Genomic DNA, 24839 nt, shown 5'->3' on the forward strand with positions numbered 1-24839 from the left:
AGCATGCCATAGTACTGTTTTTCTTTTTTGGCAGGAACCAAAAACAGGAAAATAACAACCACATAAACTACAGTTTATGAGTCTTGCTTCAGGCAAGACACATAAGTAAACATGTAATGAGCAATGAATTCTCTTAGAATAAGATATTTGTTTTGTAACCAGACCATAATGTAATCAATAGTAAAAAGTGACTTAAAGACCTTTTAAATTGAATTCATATTTTTTTATTGCATTTAATGTACATTATAACGAAAGACATTTTCCAATCTCTCAAGGACCAATCTTTGCCATGTCATACTGTGAATTTCAAAAGCTACATGTTGTAATGTAAATATAAACAGTTGCATCAATTTTGTAAAAAAAAAATTTATGCATCTTTAAAAGTAATATAAACAACTAATAAACTCATAATGGTGGTTAACAATTATTCACAGGTCACCTTGAATAACATACATATACTAAAGCAACGGCAAGCCTTGTGATAAAAAAGTTGAAATTACTTTTAGAAAAAACAACATAAATTATAATTCATAAATAATTTATTACATTATGACTTCATAAATACTATAATCTCAATCTGCAGCCATTTTTTTGGCTCCAAGTTTTAATCCACCGCGAGCCTTTCGGGCCTCTCTTTTTTGTTGAAGTTCTTTTTGTCGTTGCAACCTTTTTTCTTCCCTATTTCCTACATCACTTTTTGTTGAATCTGAAAGAATTTATAATTTATTAATACATGTATCTATGCATTACCTTGAATTTACATGAACTAAAATATATCTTCCTGTAGGAAAACTGTTTATTTCAATTTATCATATGTTTAGTAATAAATACAGTAGTTTTGCATATTTGATAAATAGCCTGCTGTTTAATCAATATCTTGCAACTTTATTGCGCACCTTTTGTTGCATACCCTTTATCACACCCCTACAGTTCATATAATATAATACTCTTCTGTTGAAATATATGATAAAGCGTATAATACATGGCAAAATCCGTATCACATGCAGTATCACCCTCGACCAATATCATCCCTCCGGCCTTAAGGCCCTTGGGCTGATATTGATGTCTCGGGATGATACGGCATATGATACGGATTTTGCCGTGTATTATTCTCTATATAACAGTACCCAGTACATGCTCTAAATGTTAAGCTTTGTTTTCAGCAATATGATGGTGGTATAGTTTTGTATTTTTCCTAATATGCTGAAACTATTGTGCTGATCTGACTTTAGATTGAAATAAACCATCCTTACTACTTTTGAAAAGTGTTCGGATAGTAGTCCACTAAAACATATTGAATCAACATGCTTTCATGTCAATCAAATTATGCCTGTATATTTGCTTGTACATTTGTTCTTCCAAAGCAACATGAGGTAATTTACTGTCCTCCTAGCTTCTACCTGAATCTTCCCATGATGCAAAATTTATATCTTACCATTGAATGAACCCCATCCACTGTCCTCCCAGCCTCCACCTGAATCTTCCCATGATGCACTATTATATCTTACCATTAAATGAACCCCATCCACTGTCCTCCCAGCCTCCACCTGAATCTTCCCATGATGCACTATCACTGTTTGCTTTAACACTAGATTGTTTACTATTAGAATTGACTGATGTCACAGATTTGTTTGTTACTTTAGAATCACTCCATGAATCATCTTCCCACCCTGTGTCTTCTACATCCCAACCTTCAGATTTATCTTGACTAGAGTTTATATTGCTGGTTACCCTTGCTGGACTTGACCGAGAACTACCACCACCTGGAGCTGGACTCAATCTAGAATGGCCACTGGAAGCACTGACTGTTGTCTTTGAAAGATTGGTTGGCTTTTTCTTAAAAAAGTAAAACATTTTAGTAAATTTACACTGCAACTTATTATATAAGTTATTATGCATGACACGGGTTATGTTCTTCTCATATATGTTATGATGGTATGATACTAAACCCCTCACGGGGAGAAGTGTGCCTGATATTCATATGAAGAAGACATCATTTTTCAATCAGTTTAATTGAGGTCCGGGGGTGGCATGTCAGTTAACTGCTAGTAGTCTGATGTTATTTATGTATTATTGTCATTTTGTTTATTTTCTTTGGTTACATCTTCTGACATCAGACTCAGACTTCTCTTGAACTGAATTTTAATGTGCGTATTGTTATGCGTTTACTTTTCTGCATTGGCTAGAGGTATAGGGGAGGGTTGAGATCTCACAAACATGTTTAACCCCGCCGCATTTTTGCACCTGTCCAAAGTCAGGAGCCTCTGGCCTTTGTTAGTCTTGTATTATTTTAACTTTTAGTTTCTTGTGTACAATTTGGTGTTTAGTATGGTGTTCATTATCACTGAACCAGTATATATTTGTTTAGGGGCCAGTTGAAGGACGCCTCCGGGTGCGAGAATTTCTCGTTGCATTGAAGACCTGTTGGTGACCTTCTGCTGTTGGCTGCTCTATGGTTGGGTTGTTGTCTCTTTGGCACATTCCCCATTTCCATTCTCAATTTTATACTATTATCCATAGAAATTTAAACAAAGTGAAATTTTATGTTATTCCGCTCATTATATTATTCAACTACATCAGAGCTGACTAAACCGTTTGCTTATAAGAATCCCTGAAATTTTCAGGGATTATGTAGAATCACTGGCTAGTTTAGGTATTATATATTTGTTCGTTCATTCGGTTGTTCGTTTGTTCGGTTGTTCATTTGTTCAGTTGTGGTTGTTTTTGTTGTTGTTTTTTGGTTTTTTTTATTGAATATTACACAATATACTTTTCTACATCCAAATAGTTGTTGTGTACATTATGTTTTTCACTGAAAAGTACCATTGATGTGTATGTCCCAGAATTTGCTGAGTATCACCAGAATGCCATGCGATAACGTTACAGGAAGGCATGTGATAATTTTGAAGCATTTGATAAATATTTCATATCAGCTCGATAAGCACCAATTAGAAAAATATGGAATTTACGTTAGCTTTATGCTATTATCACAAAGTAAAAATCATATGTTATTTAGTCTAAGTATATGATAATATTTTATATCAGCACGCTAAGCACCATTTCAGAAAAATAAGGAATTCCCATTAAATAATGCTATCATCATACAGTAAAAATCCTATGTTATTTAGCCTAAGTATATGATAATATTAATTTTGAAATCTCCAATTTTTTTTTTAAACCCTGTGTTGGTTATATCTTTAAGATCATCCTCTGTATTTAAAAGCAAAATTATTTCATCTGGCAAGGAATATGAAAGAAAACATGATAATTTGTCTTTATTTAATTTTTTTATCTAACAAAGGATCCTTAAATTATTGGTAATCCCTAAAATCTTAGTAAGTAATTTGTAGAATAATTATTAAAATGTCCAGTGATTATGTAAAATCACTGGTCATTTTCAGGGATTATATATAATTACTAATGATTTTAGTGATTCTGCATATTCCCTGAAAAATCAGGGATTCTACATAATCCCTGATTATGCAAATTCACTGTAACATATCTACTGTAGGTAAACCATTGCTGATTCAAAGAAATCATCTTGTTCAGGTTCTCCCTAGGTTAAGGAGCTGGCTTGAGGTCAATAATTGATATAAGTTAACCCATTGCTGAGATTTTCCCCAGATATTAGAGCTGACTTGAAGGAAATAAAAACTTTACGTCAAACCCATTGTTGAACCAAATTAATCATCGTGCTGAGGTCCTCGGCTGATTTAGGTTCTGGCTTGAGTTATATACTTACTTTTGGTAAACCCATTGCTGAGGCAAAGAAATCATCTTGCTGAGGTGCTCCCCAGGTATAGGAGCTGGCTTGAGGTAAACCACTATCTTCAGTTGACAGAAATTCATCTTCACTATTCCTGTCAGAATTCTGTGGTTTATGGTCCAGTTTTAATGCATGAGATCTACTGGGAGCTGGCTTCTGCCAAAAGATATATTGACATTAAATTTGTAATTCATCCATTTTATCTTGCTCTCTAAATATTATTATTACAATTTAAATAAAATGATTTGCTGAGAGCAGCCTGATACGACCGCAGAGGTTGTACCTTGAACAAATGGGGCAAATTTGCCCACAATATTCAAGCTTTGTGATTGTGATCAAATTTTGACATAAAATAGATTTCTGACACAAAATGAATGTGGTCAAATTTCTTACAAATCTAGTGCCCAATATTGTACATTTGAAGATTTCTTCTTGAAACATTTTTTGAAAAAAAAAATTGAATCCTTAAAAACAAATGTAAACAAAAAATCCCCCTCCCCCAACTTATTGAACCCCCCCCATTGGAGCAATAACCCCAACACTCAATCCCAGACTTTCCTTTGTAGTATGGAACCTTGTAGTATAATTTCAGAGAGATCCATACACTAAAACACAAGTTATAGTCTGGAAACTAGAAAAATGTTTCTTTTTGGCCTTTTTTTGGCTCTCAATTTCTACATGTTTGGGGCAATTAACCCTAAACTCAATCCCAGCCTACTCTTTGTTATGTGGAATCCTATGGTACAATGTCAGAGAGATCCATACACTAACAAATAAGTTATTGTTCAGAAACTAGAAAAATGCTTGTTTTTGGACCCTTTTTGGTCCTTAATTCCTTAACTGTTTGGCCCAGAATAAATCCCAATCTTCTACTTGTGGTATTATACATTGTGGTACAATTTCAGACCAATTGAAATAATTATACTCAAGTTATTGTCCTGAACCTTGATAAATGCTTGTTTTGGGCCCTAATTCCTAAACGGTTGTGATCATCATCCCCAGAATCAATCCCAACCTTCCTTTTGTGGTATTGAACCTTCTTAAAAAATTTAATTTGCGGTCGTATAAAAACTACAACTCTTCATATTTCTATAAAAAGCAAAATGTAATCAGTAATATAATTGTTATTAAAGGCATTTTGATAAAAAGAAAAGAGCAAATTATACATGTTTTTATTGAATTTGACAGTAAAATGTTTGTTTATTTTCTTTTGTTTCATTGGACTCTCTTAAACTGAGTTTTACTGTGCGTATTGTTGTGCGTTTGTTTTTCTAAATTGGCTAGAGGTATAGGAGGAGGGTTGAGATCTAAAAAAAAAAGTTTAACCCTGCCGCAATTTTGTGCGTGTCCCAAGTTAGGAGCCTCTGGCCTTTGTTAGTCTGGTATGATTTTTAATTTTAGTTTCTTGTGTATAATTCGGAGTTTAGTATGACGCCCATTATCATTGAACTAGTATGCATATTTGTTTAGGGGCCAGCTGAAGGACACCTCCAGATGTTGGAGTTTCTCGTTACATTTCGATTCTCAATTTTGTTCTTTTCAGAATGAATTAATTTGTATTTGAGAGATAATAAATAGCTTTACATTCAAAATTATTTGGTTTTGGTAAATCCTTCCTATTTGTCTTTTTCTTAGATACTCAAACATTTGCTAAAATTACAGTTCTAGGCTATTGTCATGCTTTTGTTGTAACCTCAAGAACACAGACTGAGCTGAGATACTCCTAACTTACATAAAGATTGACAGACTTTTAAAAGAATGGCCCTGTTGTGAAACAAATTCAGGGGAAATTGGCCCTTCTTCTGTAATAATAAAATGTGGAAGATAGAAAGCAAGAAAAGAGAGAAATATATTTATACAAAATGTTGAAGCTGTAGCTGCATTTGAGACCATTTTTGTTTAGATGGGATATTTTTATAGAAAGCATCCTGTAACATACAATTATCAATTATCTTTTTTTGTTGTTAAATATTGCATTCATGTGATCTATATCCAATGTGTTTAGACCTGGGGTGACAACCATATCTTGACCTCTAAATTCTAGGGTTGTTGTCTCTTTAATGTTTAACTTAAAACCCCCAAAATTCTTTAATTCAGATTCTAACAGCAACATTCAGAGTTTTTATGCCCTACATATGTAATCAAAATTCTTATACAAGTGCAAAGCGTATCCATTTCAAAACTTTCACCTTTTTGTTGTTTACTGAAACCTTCTTTAAGTTCCAAAAATTCCAGAAAACCAACATATGCAATATGATAGCAATTTAAGTTCTTGAAGATATTTGTTAGGTTTAATATTGAAATTACATATTGCATTTGAGATGGTGTCTCCTCCAGACTTCCCCAGTTGTCATCATCATCATCACCATTGTCCCATCCAGAGTTATCACCACTGACACCAGCAGTGGCTGTAGTAGATGTCACTATTGGACTGGAAACAGGACTTGCCTAAAAATAAAAAATACAATTAACTCTATTCAATGTTGACATGATACCATATTGAAATTTTATTATGAAATGGTTTTCCCAAAATAATTTAAAGAAGTTTTATTTCCTTACCATTAATTCATTTTTTGTAATTAATACAGGAGTTTTCTAATGGTAAATTAGATAAGACCTTTTTTCTAATTGAGATACAACTGTCTTTCACTGTACACAACACTTTTTAGCATGAAATTTCATGCAAACCATTGAAAAATAACAGGTGAAAGGTTATCTCCCTTTCATCTTACAAAAATTTGTTGAACTGATTTCTATACAAAAAAGTGTGAAAAAGATAACTGATAATAATAAAAAATGAAAGAAAACTAACCAATTAATTTATCAATTTATTTTGAAATTACAATTAAGTGATCATCTTACTTCTAAATCAATCCAAAACAAAGTAGTGGTATGGAAAATGGGAGATAACTCTGTTGCCGTTTTATGTAATGAAACATTGAAATTAAAATGTGCTATATAATTACATCAATATCCCCCCAATCTTCATCATCCCATCCTCCCCCTTGGTCTGGTTCCTCTGGCTCTGTAAGATTAGTTTCGACTGGTTCTGGTTCTGATTTAGGTTGAACTGTTGGTTTTGTTGATTCCACGGTAGAACTTTGTGCTCCTCCTGATAATGAAGGATTTTCACCTGCTAAAAGATTTATTTGCTATCTTATAAATATTTTTTTCTAGGAATATGACAAGTATCATTTATTCTTTTAATACTCAATCGGATTCATCTGAATTAATTTGTGTGGGAAATATAAGAAATCTACACATCTTCAGCAGTTCAATAGTCTCTTAAAGGATTACACTTTTCCTTCTTTCTCCTGCTCTTAATATAACAACAATTCATTACCTTCACCTTGTTATGTGATTTAGACCACCTTAGTTATTTAATTAGTCTCCAAGAAACAGGAATAGCTTTGTACCAGATCAACACTGTCAAGTCAATGTTTTTAAGTGCAGGAACTAGTAAATTTCAAGTCTTAATTTTAACCCAAAAGGAGCTAAAACACAGAACCTCATGCACTCTAGGTGAGCACATAACCAAGAAACCACTGAGGTGGATACAGGTAATGGAGGATTGATCCTAAAGATATATTTTCATTATATGACAGCTCTAAATATCAAGACGTACAACAAAATATAACTATAATTTTCGTACCAGTTATAGAATATTTAAATCACCTAGGACAGGTGAACTGTTGAAGACAAATTTCATGAACTTCTAAACAAACAGAGGTCAAAGATACCAAAGGGACAATCAAACTCATCAAGTATAAACAAACTGACGATTCTGTGGCAAAAATATGACAAATTATATAAAAACCCAAAACAAAGGTACACAAAATACTGCAAAGAAAACCTAAGACAAAAAAAATGTAGAAAATACAGTAAACTATAGCATTCTTAACCACTACTGGATGTATACATGATTCTCTTTTCTTTTTTACCTTGTGGATTTTTAGCTTTAGCTTTGCTGTATATTTTAGAAGTTAATGAAGAAACACCAGTAACAGCCCAACCAGCCCATCCTGCTGCGACACTAGATGGTGAACCACCAGTCATTACATCCTTTTCTGCAAAAATAATATACAAGTTATATAGTATCATTCAATCATGAAGACTTATGTCAGAATTGATAGCTACAAAATTGATATGTATGATCAATTCAGTCAGACATATTACATTATTAATATAAAAAAGTATACTTTTGGATAATAGCTATTTCGATTGATTTGATTTGTAGCATAGTCTAATGTTTAATGTTTAATGTCATCATGTTAGGTTTTTAAACTATGTGTTATCCATCTGTTTTTTTTCTGCTGCTATCTCAATAAACGTGAAGGTTTGAGTGTAAAAATTCTTTGATTCTGCAATATCTTTTCAAAAAAAAGTCAGTAAAAAATCACAATGACTGTCTACGTGCAATACTTTTTTTTAATTTAATTTTATTTTGGTGTTCTGATAAAGAGTAAATCACATTAATATGTGTAAATTATATGCAAAGTGTTGTTGTTTATTCTTTTGTAATGAAATTATATGATAATTTATCTCTTGATCACAGCAAAGAGTAATGACAGAATTGTTAACCTAATAAAATGTCATATACATTTTAACATAATGTACAATCAAATATTTCTGTACATGTATAATAGAAAAACAAATGATATAGGGCATCCATCCATGACACACAATTAGTTCATTGATTCACAGCGAAAAACATATAAAAAGCAAAGTAACAATAATATTTTTTAGTTTTCTATGGAACTTTTCTATAATCAACAAAAGTTCTAAGAAAAATTTTAGGTAAAATATTTTTGGAAGTGTTTTGAATAAGTTAACTCTTAGGTAATAATTACCCATATCTTCCAGTAAGTCAGGATTTTCTGATACCTTTTCCAACTTTGATATAAAACCTTTGATAGCTTTGAAGGCCTGCAATAAATAATACAGGTCCAATTACTTCATGGGAACCTTGACTTATCTGACTAAACAGCTAGTATATTTAGCTATATCCTTATCCTAACATATTCTCCAACTTACTTTACCCTTACCTTAAGATAAAACCTACCCTAACCTTCTTTAAATACAATAATCTGAATCCTAGACAAAAAGTGCTTGATGTTTAAATAAAGAATGTCTTTAAAAAAAATATTATCCACCAATACATCCATGGCAATGGCAAATTTTGTTATAGGAATATTACAGTCATAATTTAATAACAAATAAGGTGGTTCAATTTTGCAATGTGACTATTTTCAAACATTTATTAGAATGATACTAATACTTCCATAATCTTGAAAGGTATCACCCAAAAATCAACACAATTGTCATCATGGTTTAATAGCTAACAAAAATATCTTTATAAACTCAGAGAGCTTAACCAAATTAATGTTAACCCTTCACATGTTACAAAAATATTTCCAAACAGTTTCTGTCAAACAATATTCAAGAAATACAGAAATAGAAACAAGGCATGTGTATTCAACAAATTGAATAGGGATAGTCATCACTTGTACTGTTATATGATTATGAAATCTGATACTGGAGGATGGCTGTTAAGCAATCAGGGGTATATTAAATGCATATTAACAACAAGAACATGATACTGTGATATGAATTTAAACCATGCTTTGTGCTAGAACAACACACTCATCATGATTTTAACAGGCTAGTTCACAGCAGGAAAACACATGATCCTAACCCAGACACATAATTCTGGCAGCAAACACCAATTTTCAAGTCTTTGGGTTTACCAAGCCAGGGTTGAAACCCACAATCTACAGCACTGAAGGCACTTTACCACAGCACTGAAGGCACTTTACCACAAGGCCACAGAGGGGGTTTAAATCTGATGTTGAATAACAGGGATAATTTTAACCTTGTTAAACGTTTGATAATCAAGCTTCAAAAATATACTCATACTGTTTTTGACAATTAAATGTATTTTAATCATCTACACTGTATAACTCTTAAAACACTTAAATTTTAAACATTTTTTTAAATAAACAAACTTACTTGATCACGGACACTTTTTTCAGGATCCATTGTTGCATTACATAAAGCTGGCAGTAACCTCATTGAGACTTCTTTCAGATGAAAATAATTCTGTGTTGCCGCCATACCTAAGATACCTGCCTGTCTGACTGCAGGGAAGGGATCTCGTAAAGCTCGTAAGAAGGCAGAGGTGATTATCTTCTGTCTAATCTGAAATACAAATGAATAACCCATATTATACACACAAAAACATCAAAATTCTGCATTGAAAAAAAAAGCATATTAAGAATTGTGATTTGAGTATTAAAGATATTTTTTCTTCCTTGTTTGTATTCTAATGCTGTACTTAAAAACAATCAGTAGAAAAAACATGTATTTATCAGGCAGTCAAATTCGTGAATTTGATTATAATTCATAAAAAAACATAGGTAAAGTTACAGTAAAAATCATTACAAAATGTGTATTTCCATTTAAAAAAAACCTAATTTTTAAATATTAAAACACAAAAATTGATATGGCGTACTTACATTGGGACTAAGGTACCCTGCTATTTTCCCCAGACATACTGTTGTGTTTGTTCTAATACCTCCCTGTAATGTGAAGAAAAATTACTACATACATAATACATGGCAATGGTCTGAAATACAGAATGCATTGAAGGAAAATGTCAAATCTTATAAATGGAAAAAGCTGTTTTCACTTTAAGGAACTACACAAACATCAAGATAGTCCCTAGATTTAACTAAATGCCCAAAGGCGTGAGTGTCTACAACAATTATCAGAAAAAATCTCTGTCTTAATATTAGCAGAAAGCTTGGATATTCAAAATTTTATTACATGATGATATAAACAGGTTGAAAGAATTACAAAATTTAGAATATTTCTTCAGGTGCATGTGTTTTAAGTTACTTAATTACTGCCCTTGTACACCGATAAGTTTGTAGTATAAAAGAGATATAACGCACTCAGTTATAGCATAAAGCAATTTAATATGCCAAAAAATAAACAAAATATCTTTTTCAATACAACATGAATATTTACCTGATCATCTTTGGCCTGTAATCTTGCAAAGTGTTTCATCAATTCTTCATTTAAGTTTTTATAGTTCAACTTTGCAGCTAACTGTAACATTGCCTGAAAACATGGAAAAGTTGTCATTAAACTGATTGATTTTTGGTGTTTTTACATCACTTTTAAGCACCAAAGTTAGGCTATTTAGTTGTGGCCAGTTTTCATATGTGGAGGAAGCCAGAGTGCCCGGAGAAAACCACCAACCTTTGATAGGAAAACTGACAATTCAAGTCAATTAAGTTAGAGTTGAGTGGGGTTGGAACTCTCAACCTCAGTTTTGACTGGCCAGTGATTACAGTAGTAACTACTTAGACCACTCGGCTGCTGAGGACAGGGGCTGCTCTGGCTTCCAAAAAGTTGGAGCCAGAAAAATCGTCAGCTTCTATATTTTGTCACCAGTTTTGAAAACTTGGAGCAAACTTTAGAACTAGCTAGAGTCTTTATTTCTTCTACAAAAATTTAAACTATGTTTAATTTAAATTTCTTATAAATCAGCCCGCACTTTTCATCTTTTAACATGTAATACTAAGTAAGTTATTGCATAGGGTTTATATACATACAACAAAACAACATGTGTACTTTCTTTTCTTTTGTCAGTATTTCATATGTTAAAGAATATAAATTAGCTTATGGTCTGTATATGCTACAGAATAGAGAAAATGTCTTTGAATTAAAAAATATCGCCAGCAGCCACATTTGTTGTGGTATGGTATACAGTAACAAACGAACTATTATACAATACTTATTGTACAATACTAATACAGGCTATATTCATCATGTGCTGCTTTTTTCAGTTATTTTTATATCAACATCTTTACATTTTTATATATTTTAAGCATGCATAATTTTTTTTTAGAATGTCATGACATATATGTTAAAAAATACAGAGTAAAATGATTTAAAGAAACAATAATCTTGTTTGTTGCTGGCCTTTTCTGAATTTTTACCTTTTAAATTCATGCAATTCATCATTTCTATTTTGACTTTTTGACTTAATAAAAAGTCAATTTAGAAATTTCTAAGTGCATTTATGATCTAAATTGTTGAACAATGGACACAAATGTGAGATCGATTATAACACTTTTAGAAAATGCTGCCTACAAATAATGCCAGCCACATAAATTTCTAACTTTACAGTATAGATAATACATAATTATATGTTTCTTACCTTTACAGTACTTTCTCTGACTACTGGATTTGTATCTGAGAAACCATGACTGATCTGAGGGAATATCTGGTTATTAACTGTATCTGGTTGTAAGAACTCACCAAACGAATCAATCTGTCAACAAAATGTTAACGCTATTTTAAAAAGTACAATACAGTGATTTACTAAAGAATTTACATTTCAGGAAAATAAACTAAAATGGTGCCTTTGTAAAAGTAATATGAAGATTTATTATTGGAATTTTTAATAATGAGAAGCAAAATTTTTGAGATAGATAAGAAGATACAAAGACAAAAGGGACTTCAAAAAGCACTGGCCAATGAATGTTAGTGTCTATGTATATTACAAAGAATACAAAGGAATGACAAAGTAATAGATATCTTGGATGACAAGCTTAATCTATACACAAAAAGTCAACTGTCTCCCATGTATTATTATATTTGAACATCAATAGACAAGATAATTTAAATGTTTTTATACTGTATAGTCTTGATAAATATCAAATATTTAAGATATAAAGATTAATTTTTTTGATTGATTTCTTTGCTTCAAGGATTGATTTCTTTGATTCAAGGATTGGTTTCTTTGATTCAGGGATTGATTTCTTTGATTCAAGGACACAGGCAAAAGAAACAGAGAGCACATGAAAGATCCATACACATATTTATATAAAGATTCTACAACTGATTCCTATGATTTAGACAAATGTCTAAATATAAACCTATAAGGAATGAAGATTTTACTTCTACAACAAAATCATGTTTCAAAATAACATAATGTATGCATTGAATCATATCAGTCTGACCCTAATCAACACACTACAAAATGATCTTACCTGTTGTAATAATTTGACCCTAGTAGCTCTGTCTGTTGAAGAGAATAATTTAACCACACATGGAACTATCTTTTTCTGATACTCATCCATATCTAACAGTTTACCTATCTAAAATGAGAAGAAATGCTTACAGCAAAGGATTTAATAACATCAGTAAATAGATTTGTATACTAAACACTGTTGTATGAATAAACCTGTCTAAAACTTTAAGGTATCTGACCTATAAGTATGATTGTATAACACCCCTTAAATTGTGTTGAAGGCTGTACTTTGACCTATTATGGTTTACTTTTACAAATTGTGACTTAGATGGAGAGTTGTCTCATTGGCACTCATACCACATCTTCTTATTTCTATTTTAGTTTTATTATGGTAAATATTAGAAAAGTTATTTATAATGAAATAGATCACAATACAAAACTGATAACAAGTAATAATTCTATTTAACTATTGAACCTTGCGTGCAGTATATTAATAGTGTCTACATTAATAAATTTTTATTTGTATTCTCTAATAATCTTTCACAGGGTTTGTTATTTTATGATATCTTACCTTAAACAATGGAGCTAATACCGATGAACCAGCATCACCATACTCAAAGGCATTTAACAATTGTGGAAGGATTTTATTCTTACAGAATGATGGAGGGAATGAATCTAACGACGGAGTTAATTTACTAAAAAAGTTTGTTTTCTCTGTCTTTTCTTTAATCTGCAAGAAAAAACAAACAGTATTTATCATATCACCAAACATGTTTATGAGCTTTAGAAATAAAACCCAGACATTTTTTTTGTTTCATAACAATGAATTTATTATCACTATTAAAATCAAATAACGAGAGATGTGCAATACTTATTTTTCTTATGGTAAAGTGATCTCTGTGTAACAAAGAAAACTCTGTAAAACATTATTTGTGTCTTTAGAACTTAGCCAACTACACAGTTTGTAATCATCAGTTCCTTCCAGCATCAAACAATAACATTTTCAAGCCTATTGTACACATCTGAATAAAATCAAAATTGAAGAAAAAAATATTTCCGGTGAAGTGTTTTGTATATTACATGTATTGAAGAATCACAAATCTCTGTTGCCAAGGGGGAACAGCAGTTTGTTGTGACCTTTGAAAGTTATTATTGACCTTATGAATCGAAAATTGAAATGTCATAGTAAAATAGCATATTGATTAATAGATAGATTTGTATCACTTATCTATATCACTCTTCGTTCCATGTGATAGGAGAAATAGACAAAAGGCCACAACATCACCATAAGAGAATATGCATTAACACAAAAGACAATGTTTTTTATTTGTAAATTAAATTATAATTTATTTTGAAACAGTTTATATCAACAATCTGGTTGACATCATGTTTTTAATCAGATCAGAATAAACAAAGGACCATTTGTAGAAGAACTTCAATGTATAATGGATGCAAATTTATAATAAGAAAAGAGATTTCAGAGAAGAAAATGAAAATGTAAAATGTTTAAGGAAGATAGACAGAAAGTGATGAGAGCCAGGTGAGCTAAAAGGACAATACAAACATACCTGGATTTCTTCTAAAAATAACATGGTATCAACAAATGAATTATGCATCACACCTTTGGCACTTCTACACACTTGTATTAGCTTGGCTGGGTTTGGTCTTGTGTTAGGATTAGCACTTACCAGTTCACAATAGTTGGGAACTAGAGATTTTGGAATCTGAAACATAATAGTTCATTTTTTAAACAAACAAAAAAGATATGGAGAATAATGTTGAATTTGAAAATAATCTTGGTTTCCACTTTAAAAGTCATGTCTTGTTTGAAATGTGTAAATTTTCCAAGTCTGTTTACTAAAAACCCAACCCTTCCTGAAATGGCAATTGTCTAGATGAAAATCTTAATGTAGTGTTATGTCTGGAATAAATAAGAAGACTACTTCAATGGGGGAGACATTTGGCACCCAAGACTTGAACTGGGCCACGATAAATAAATGCACTCCATATGAATGACGGCAATAAAGGCAGAAACTGACTTCTAACAATATATCATAATGATACAATGGAGTGCCTTGAGAGAAATAGTTACCAACTTACTTTGCCAAATGCTTTTAATGATGAAGTTTGTGGTAAAGGACCATTGAATACTTCCCATATCAAACAACCTACTCCCCACATGTCTGATGACCTACAATATAAACATATTATAAGTTGAATTTATTTACCTTTCATGGACAAATAGTGTTTTATAGTCTGTCATGTGTATAATACCCTTGACTCAACTTCGAAGCTACAGTAGAATGAATAAGAATCAGCATGTTTTTGAATGACATTCATAATGACTTCCTTATCAAATAATTCTAAAAAAAAACTTCATCCAATTTTCCCCTAATTTTTTGACATATCTATCATTAGATAATGCAAATTCAGAAATTATTGTGAAAAATTTGACAGGGTTAAATCACAATAATTAAACTCACATTTTATATTTTTTATATGAATTAAACAGGATGTTTCTCAATTTGGCAAAAATTAATATCACATTTTTAGAATAAATGACAAAATCGCAATAATGAATGCACGGAATAATTTCTGAATTTACAGTACATTGTAACAATCAATAGTCTTTAAATAGGAACATACCATTTTTTAGCCATCATTCCTTTCCTTAAATCTACTTTTTCAGGAGGATCATATTTTTCTAGCATAGGTAAGATCTTGACCGGTGGTGTACTGTCCTGACCAGATGCTGGATACATATAATCCACACCACCCAGCTTCCACTCACCAGCTGAATCCACAAATATGGAGGATATACATACATTGTTGTGAATTAAATTACAATCATTGATAAGAAATGACAATCCTTTCTGAAAAATAAATTATGACTAGGTTAATATTTTTCAAAACTCTTGTTTCTTTATCTGGGTTTGAGTATATTTCTCTTATACAATTCCTTTCCATTGTTTTATCACTTCAAAGTTTTTCTTAAGTTTAAATTGCTTATGTTTTACGTTTCTCTTCTTCCTGGACTAATTTTGCTTACCAAGTGAAGACTGTGCTGCCTATTGTTTCAAAAATCTTTAAAGCTATGGTTAATTTATCAAATAATAACTGATTTGTTTAACATTCTGTCAAGAAAATTATCTCCTTTTAAGATTGGGATTTTCATCAGCGAACTATTTTGATTTCTCAGAAAGACAGAAAAAGGAAATACTATATAAGGCCACTCAATATGTGTATGACTTAACAGATTTGATGCCAAAGTCTGAAAAAAACCCATCTAATGGTAAATTGTAAAATAAAAAAAAAACACTTATAAAATGAATAAAATTTACTTAAAATGTCATGGTATCGATAGAATTTACTTAGAATGTTAAGGTATCGATAGAATTTACTTAGAATGTTATGGTATCGATAGAATTTACTTAGAATGTTATGGTATCGATAGAATTTACATAAAATGTCATGGTATCGATAGAATTTATTTATGACTTGTTGTTACATGCATCTATATTTTATTTATATGTTGTTTTAATATTATTATTGTCTGTATTTGGATAATGCCTCTATTGTGCTCTTTCTAATAAAATATTGAATTGATTTGAATAAAATAATGTTTCAAGTCAATAACGAACATATAATTGCAAAAAGTACCTACCACAACCTGGTGTAAACCCCAAGAAATAGCCAATTCATTTGTTGATCCTTCACTTGAACATTCTCTGATATAGGTTTCTAATGGTGTCACAGGTTCTGTGGCAAAGTAAATCACTTTGTCTGTCTGTAAAAAAGATAAATAAATAAGTTAAAGATAAATGAATGTTAATTTTCTGTCTCAATTTATTACACATAATAACATTATAAATATGGAACATACAAAGAAATGTACTTGAAAAAAGAATTAGGTTCAGATTATAAATATATAAAAAGAAAAAAAATGTCTGATGTTGCATACATTGTAGATTGTGTTAACAAGCAAAATTATTTTTCAATGAAGAAAACAATGTTTCCAATTATACAAATACAGTATATTTCAATCATAAAATATTTTGTTACATGTACCTTTACTTTCATATGCTGTATAAAATAATAAAAATTTCTCAATTACAAAATAAAAGAATTTTCTACTGATTTTGAAATCTGAACTGTGTTACTGGACATGTATTTTTTGTGTCTGGTACATGTACAATGTATAGTGTCAAATGAAAGATTTGTTGTATGTATGTGTACTGAGTCTGGTATTATAATTTAAATTCTCTTTATCAAATCACAGACTATCAACATTTTAAATACCTCAATTCCATCCAGAAATGTTAATATGTTTGGATGTCTCAGTGTCTTTATTCTTTTCAAGGAAGCTTTAGCAATTTGAACCTGAAAAATAAAATAAAAAATATTTTTTATAATTTATACATTCACTTCATCATGTTAGAGGCTTCATACTTGTACTTGGTTTATGCATCTCACTAACTAATCCTATTTAAACAGTAAACCCTAACATTAATCCTAAATGTGGCCTAAACCCTAACCCTAGTCTAGGATGCAAGATTACCATTGGGCACAGCGTATGGCATTATATTTCTATTTGAACATTAACCCTAGCTTATAATGCTAGTTAACCATTGGACACATCATATGACCTTATACTTATATTTGACACAGCAGTAAATCCCTTATTACATTACCGTGGTGCCAGAGAACCATAGATGCAAAAGTGGCACAGTACAAGGTATTATATTGTTCTTTGCCAAATCCTAGCAATGGTGACAGATTGATCATAAACCAGTGACAGTGTGTTGAATGTTTTTGTAGATAGATGTTTTTGTGTTCTGTTAAATTGTTCCTTTTAAAATTGTTACACGATGATGACTGCTGTACCCATATTTTGACTATTTTATTTATCATGTCTGTTTAGTTCACGTATCATTGTAAATATAACAGAATTTGATGAGACTGTCACCAAAGTGAGTGGTTTAGCGCTATAAAACCAGGTTTAATCCACCATTTTCTAAATTTGAAAATTCCTGTACCAAATCAGGAATATGACAGTTCTTGTCCATTTGTTTTTGATGTGTTTTGTCATTTGATTTTGCCATGTGATTATGGACTTTCCAATTAGATTTTACTCTGAGTTCAGTATTTTTGTGATTTTTCTTTTTGATGTGTTGATATGACACTGTTGTCAAAGTGACAATGTGTGGATGTGTCTATGTGTCCATGGTTCAGATTAGCCATTAAATGTAATGCCTTTTCACTCATTGATGATCTGCTGATGAGAACTATTTCTTCTTTATTCTCCAGCTAATCTGTTCATTGGCTATCATATAAATCATGTAAATCTTAATCACATCACTGTTTGTTTATAAACTGTTACTTAATCTCTGTTGTTCCTGTGGCATAGTCTCCTGAACATTGGCATACAGGAAATGTAAATTCAGAAATTATTGCGTGCATTTATTATTGTGATTTTAATTTTTACGATTTTGAGAAAAATCCTGTTTAATTCATATAAAATATTTCAAAATGTGAGTTAAATTATTGCGTTTCTAACTCTGTCGCATTTTTCGCAATAATAACTAGAGGCTCTAAAGAGCCTGTGTCGCTCACCTTGGTCTATGTGCATATTAAACAAAGGACACAAATGGATTCATGACAAAATTGTATTTTGGTGATGGTGATGTGTTTGAAGTTCTTACTTTACTGAACGATTTTGCTTCTTACAATTATATCTATCATGAACTTTGCCCATTAGTAACAGAGAACTATATTTGGTAAAAATTTACATAAATTTACCAAATTAATGAAAATTGTTAAAAATTGACTATAAAGGGCAATAACTCCTTAAGGGGTCAATTGACCATTTAGGTCATGTTGACTTATTTGTAGATCTTACTTTGCTGAACATTATTGCTGTTTACAGTTTATCGCTATCTATAATAGTATTCAAGATAACCAAAAACGGCAAAATTTCTTTAAAAATTACCAATTGGAGGGCAGCAACCCAACAACCAGTTGTCCAATTCATCTGAAAAATTCAGGGCAGATAGATATTGACTTGATTAACAATTTAACTTCTTGTCAGATTTGCTCTAGATGCTTTGGTTTCATAGTTATAAGCAAAAAACTGCATTTTACCCCTATGTTCTATTTTTAGCCGTGGCGGCCATCTTGGTTGAATGGCCAGGTCATCGGACACATTTTTCAAACTAGATACCCCAAAGATGATTGTGGCCTAGTAGTTTCAGTGGAGATTTTGTAAAAGATTACTTAGATTTATGAAAAATGGTTAAAGATTGACTATAAAGGGCAATAACTCCTAAAGGGGTCAACTGACCATTTTGGTCATGTTGACTTATTTGTAGATCTTACTTTGCTGAACATTATTGCTGTTTACAATTTATCTCTATCTATAATAATATTCAAGATAATAACCAAAAACAGCAAAATTTCCTCAAAATTACCAATTCAGGGGCAGCAACCCAACAACCGATTGACCGATTCATCTGAAAATTTCAGAGCAGATAGTTCTTGACCTGATTAACATTTTTATCCCATGTCAGATTTCCTCAAAATGCTTTGGTTTTTGAGTTATAAGCCAAAAACTGCATTTTACCCCTATGTTCTATTTTTAGCGGTGGCGGCCATCTTGGTTGGTTGACCAGGTCACGCCACACATTTTTTAAACTAGATACCCCAAAGATGATTGTGGCCAAGTTTGGATTAATTTGGCCAAGTAGTTTCAGAGGAGAAGATTTTTGTAAAAGATTACTTTAATTAACGAAAAATGGTTAAAAATTGACTATAAAGGGCAATAACTCCTAAACGGGTCAACTGACCATTTTGGTCATGTTGACTTATTTGTAGATCTTACTTTGCTGAACATTATTGCTGTTTACAGTTTATCTCTATCTATAATAATATTCAAGATAATAACAAAAAACAGCAAAATTTCCTCAAAATTACCAATTCAGGGGCATCAACCCAACAACTGATTGACCGATTCATCTGAAATTTTAGGGCAGATAGATCTTGACCTGATAAACATTTTTATCCCATGTCAGATTTCCTCAAAATCCTTTGGTTTTTGAGTTATAAGCCAAAAACTGCATTTTACCCCTTTGTTCTATTTTTAGCCGTGGCGGCCATCTTGGTTGGTTGACCAGGTCACGCCACACATTTTTTAAACTAGATACCCCAAAGATGATTGTGGCCAAGTTTGGATTAATTTGGCCAATTAGTTTCAGAGGAGAAGATTTTTGTAAAAGATTACTTTAATTAACGAAAAATGGTTAAAAATTGACTATAAAGGGCAATAACTCCTAAACAGGTCAACTGACCATTTTGGTCATGTTGACTTATTTGTAGATCTTACTTTGCTGAACATTATTGCTGTTTACAGTTTATCTCTAACTATAATAATATTCAAGATAATAACCAAAAACAGCAAAATTTCTTCAAAATTACCAATTCAGGGGCAGCAACCCAACAACCGATTGACCGATTCATCTGAAAATTTCAGGGCAGATAGATCTTGACCTGATAAACATTTTTACCCCATGTCAGATTTGCTCTAAATGCTTTGGTTTTTGAGTTATAAGCCAAAAACTGCATTTTACCCCTATGTTCTATTTTTAGCCGTGGCGGCCATCTTGGTTGGTTGACCGGGTCCCGCCACACATTTTTTAAACTAGATACCCCAATGATGATTGTGGCCAAGTTTGGTTTGATTTGGCCCAGTAGTTTCAGAGGAGAAGATTTTTGTAAAAGTTAACGACGACGGACGACGACGACGACGATGGACGACGACGGACGACGGACGCCAAGTGATGAGAAAAGCTCACTTGGCCCTTCGGGCCAGGTGAGCTAAAAACCTCTCATTAATTTCTGAATTTACAGTAATCAGTTACATATACATTTTTTGTACTTACTTGAGATTCACTACTTCCTTTGACATCAAAAGCAAACACAGACACTGGATCCCCAGATCCCTAAAACAGGAAACAATATTTTCTTTACGGTCATGTTGCAGTACATGGGCTACATGTATATGTTAAAAATAGTTATAAAATTGCATACTATTATGCTTGTTGAACAAGGACTGAAACTCAAATAAATAATGCATTTATCCATTTTATTTTTTGAAATATTTCTGATTGATTTCTTTCCAGGGACAAAATGTAGGTGATCATTTTAATAGATACTATAGCACATAAAATCACTAAAAGGCATTCTTTATCCTGCTAACATGTACAACCCAGCCACATTCTTTATATGTATGTGCCTGTCCCAAGTCAGGAGCCTGTAATGCAGTGGTTGTTGTTTGTTGATGTGTTACATATTTGTTTTTCTTTCATTTTTTGAACATAAATAAGGCCATTAGATTTCTCGTTTAAATTATTTTACATTTGTCATTCAGAGCCTTTTATAGCTGACTATCAAGTATGGGCTTTGCTCATTATTGAAGGCTATAAGTTGACCTATAGTTGTTAATTATGTGTCATTTGGTCTCATTGTCGAGAGTAGTCTCATTGGCAATCATACATATCCAGGTCCGTTCGCTCTGGTACCTGTTCGCCCCAATTATTATTTTTTTATCTGGAATCTACTGGTTTTTACAGTTTATATAAGATAAGATAAGATAAGAAAACTTTATTTTGATTCGCCATAAGTACAAAATAAGCAACACTTTTGACCGAATATAAAAAGCCTTCTGTCATATTTGGCTGCAAAACAGTCAATTACTTTATCAATGGGCGTCTCTGTTTACACGTTAAGGATACATAACCCCAAAATAAGTCATTTAGTTGTCATCATAGAATGCAGTTATGTTTTAACCCGGCCCATGACACTGAAACTGCATGGATTCAGCGGTGGAATTGGTCACAGGCATTGTCAATTCTGCGTTGCATTGCAGAACACCCCGCGGACACAATATTCATCTACTAAAAAAAAAAGAAAAAAAAAGTGCTGCTGATGGAAACGAACGCATGGAGTCTGAGAAGTGATATTGACTCATTGGTTTAGGCCAACTAAAATTAATTAGTAGATTTTCATCCAAATTTTTGAAAAAAATGGGGCGGGTGGGGGGATTTTATTTTTAAAATTTTATTTCATATGAAACCCTCTTTTCACGATTTCTTCATACCGCGAGGTATAAACAAGTGTAAAATATATATTATAATATATTATGATAATAAGCTTACGTCATGTATATACATGTCGTATAAGGGACTATAAGGAATCATAAAATATAATTTTTCAAACTCTTAAATAAATATCTAATTCGCAACCACTGTTATACATGTACATGTAAATTTGCCCCTTTAGAAACCTATTTATAGTAAACATCAAAAACGAAGAGAAATACTCTCTTCACTATACCTATTTTTTTTTTTTATACACCAAATTTATTTTGCTTTCTAAGCAATTATTTGTAGTCCCCATAAATTAAGAAAATGTACATGTATTGGTACAATTGTATGCCACACAAGTATTATGAGTACAGAATAAAATGAAAACTCAGTGTTGAAAGTCATTATGATGTAAAACATGAACTTCACCAAAAACAAAGTTGTTGTTTAATGACTACATTGAGGGTATTGTCCCTGTTTGGATAGAGAGTGTTTGCTGGTTGTCAAAAAAAAACGACAGTCATGGGTAAAAAAATGGCTTGCTATACATGCTATAATAAAATGCGTTTGTTTGTCGACTTTTTTTGTTCATTATACGGCCATAAATCTAACAAGTTCGTGCTTGTGTCGATTTCTTTAATCCAGTCATGTTTTTTTGTACCAATTTGTTCCACGATTCTTGCGTTTTGGATATCATTCACAGTCAAAGTTTCCTGACACAGTCATAAATTAAAAAAAATACGTATAATCTACTGAATCATATTTGTGACAAACCGCAATTTGCGTTCTTGGACACAGCGTTTTACTCGTAACTCGAATATTTCATACATGCCATTCTCGTAATCCATCTTAATTCTCGGTAAATGATGTTGTCATCAGAGAGCAGCACAATATGTCAACTTGATCATTTTCGTTAGATTACTCGAAGAAATACAAAACCGAAATTTAAAAGAGGAAGTTTTGAATGAAACGAAATAATCGAATGTTCCCGTTAACGGACATGAACAAAATCCGAAAATCATATTTTTTTTATCAAATTAAAAAAATTGGGGCGGGACGATTTCAGAGGGGCGGGCGGGGATGAAAATCTATCAATTAATTTTAATTGGCCTTATACAACTTTTTTTATTCAACTGCTTAGAGCCCATTTATTTTCCCCTACACTATCTCTCTTTTATACCTCTAGCTTCATGTTTTATTTTTTTTTTTCTAATTGTGTTGTTTTTTTGGTTGACAAAACCATGTTGAAGTCTTGGCTTCCCAGCTTCTGCCTAGCTATTCCACTGCTATGGTAGCAATACACAGTTAGGAAAAAAACTTAAAATTGACACTCAAAATTTTTAAACACCCTCTTTCCCCTCCTGTCTAACAAAGAAGACTTTATATGTGTGTTATGCATGTATATACTTATAGAAAGAGAATCTTCCATAGATTTGATTTCTAATGGTCATAAGGGTGAAATATAATCCCTCTTGGGTGTAACCATGGCAACAATCTGCATTTCTTAGATACAAAATATAGCAAAAAAGGGGGGTGAACATGTCACAAAAGTCTCCAAAATTTGGTCTAAAGGAAAATTTCAATCAATTACAGTGATACCTTTCCTGAATCCATAGGTTTATATCTATCAAGTGGTCCCAAAAAAATCATATGCTTATCTGCTCGTTTTTCCATAAAATTGAATTGAAAAGATTGAGCGCAAAATCTTTGTTGATAAACACTACAATAATGTATGGACCTGTAAACGGTACGGATAGGAAAATACGGACTGTCAATCATATAAATGGCCTATAAAACATGTTAAAAACAATCTTAATGTTCATATAAACCCACTAAGAAGGCTATATTATTCTTCAATTATCTAAAAATCAATTTTATTGTACAAAAACTTTCATATTTAAAAAATTCACAGGGGCCATAATGCGAAACTAAACTTCTAACTGTGTATTGCTACCTATAGGCAAACAAACTCAGGGCGAACTGAAGAAGACATTTAATCAGGGCGAACAGACCCTTATACCCTGTCAAACCACATCTACTTTTTTATAATTGATATGGGCACGAAGTCCCCAATAACAGTAGAAAAATCAATAAAAAAAAACGGGAAAATTTTCCTGAATTTTTCATTGTACTTATGAACTCCAGCATCTGTGCAGAAATCTACAATGTACTTTCTTTTTCCGGTCTGGTTTGTATGAAACTTTGAGTCAAATATATATATTTATCAGTCTAGTATAAAATAGGAAGGAAGGCAATACAAATTTCATTTTTAATAATTCCTTGATATGAAAAAACGTTATCTGATGATCGCGTTTCTTTGTTTACATTGCATATGACGCCATAACTTAAATAACGTCACAAATAAAATCCCTAACAACAGAACCAAAATCGGAAACGTTACTGTATTTCTGTTTCTTTTTTTTTAACAAATATTTAAGTTACAAAAAATAATTCATACAGACTTCGTCCCCATTTACAGGTAATGCCTGCCTCATATTAGTAATAAAAACATGTAGAAACCATCTGTTGAAAACCGATAACATTCCCAAGCTCATCAGGAAGCATTTGCATAATATCAAAAAATAGTCAATAATGTAAATATACCCTCACCTTTTTCTTTCCTTTGTGAAGAGTCCAAATTGACTTGTCATCTAAACCAGGTACTTTTTCAGGACTTATTTCATAACTGAAGTCTTTTGTGGGATCTCTTGAAAAGAATGACCACATAATTCAATCTTCGATTATTGAAATAACATCAGAAAACAGAGACACCTGAAAAGAATTTACATTTCTTGCTTTCGACGTTTCGTGTTTTCGTTTTCGTGTGCGGAAGTTTCAAGTTTACGGTTGTCGTAAAATAGCATAAAGTCATCTTAAGTCAATTTCTGATCTT

The 24839-nt window shown here is 31.8% G+C and overlaps 1 protein-coding gene across 2 annotated transcripts; it reads right to left on the reverse strand.

Annotated features, from left to right (window-relative positions):
* Positions 1-521: 521 nt before the first annotated feature.
* LOC139517399 (N-terminal kinase-like protein) lies at positions 522-24800 on the reverse strand. Of its 2 annotated transcripts, none has more exons than XM_071308384.1 (20): positions 24557-24800; positions 20744-20803; positions 17109-17189; positions 16474-16596; positions 15456-15682; positions 14910-15000; positions 14378-14533; positions 13381-13539; positions 12829-12936; positions 11994-12107; positions 10796-10888; positions 10282-10344; positions 9776-9964; positions 8617-8692; positions 7708-7833; positions 6733-6899; positions 6074-6214; positions 3743-3922; positions 1509-1836; positions 522-706 (listed from the first exon to the last, which is right to left on the reverse strand). In XM_071308384.1, exons 1-20 carry the CDS (start codon positions 24671-24673, stop codon positions 573-575), a joined length of 2733 nt encoding a protein of 910 aa, XP_071164485.1. In that variant the 5' UTR covers positions 24674-24800; the 3' UTR covers positions 522-572. The 2 variants fall into 2 exon arrangements, with proteins under 2 accessions (XP_071164485.1, XP_071164484.1); XM_071308383.1 differs by having other exon boundaries at positions 6733-6902; positions 24557-24795.
* Between the last annotated feature and the right edge of the window lie 39 nt (positions 24801-24839).

The sequence above is a fragment of the Mytilus edulis genome, chromosome 3, assembly GCF_963676685.1.
Source record: "Mytilus edulis chromosome 3, xbMytEdul2.2, whole genome shotgun sequence".
Lineage (NCBI taxonomy): Eukaryota > Metazoa > Mollusca > Bivalvia > Mytilida > Mytilidae > Mytilus > Mytilus edulis.

Excerpts from the sequence above, each read along its gene's own strand:
- LOC139517399 (XM_071308383.1), bottom strand. The coding sequence starts at position 24,673 with ATGTGGTCATTCTTTTCAAGAGATCCCACAAAAGACTTCAGTTATGAA. Across the intron at positions 17,190-20,743 it reads AAGGAAGTAGTGAATCTCAA|GTTCAAATTGCTAAAGCTTC; the intron begins GTAAGTACAAAA and ends TTTATTTTTCAG. Across the intron at positions 1,837-3,742 it reads CAGCAATGGGTTTACCAAAA|AAAAAGCCAACCAATCTTTC; the intron begins GTAAGTATATAA and ends TACTTTTTTAAG.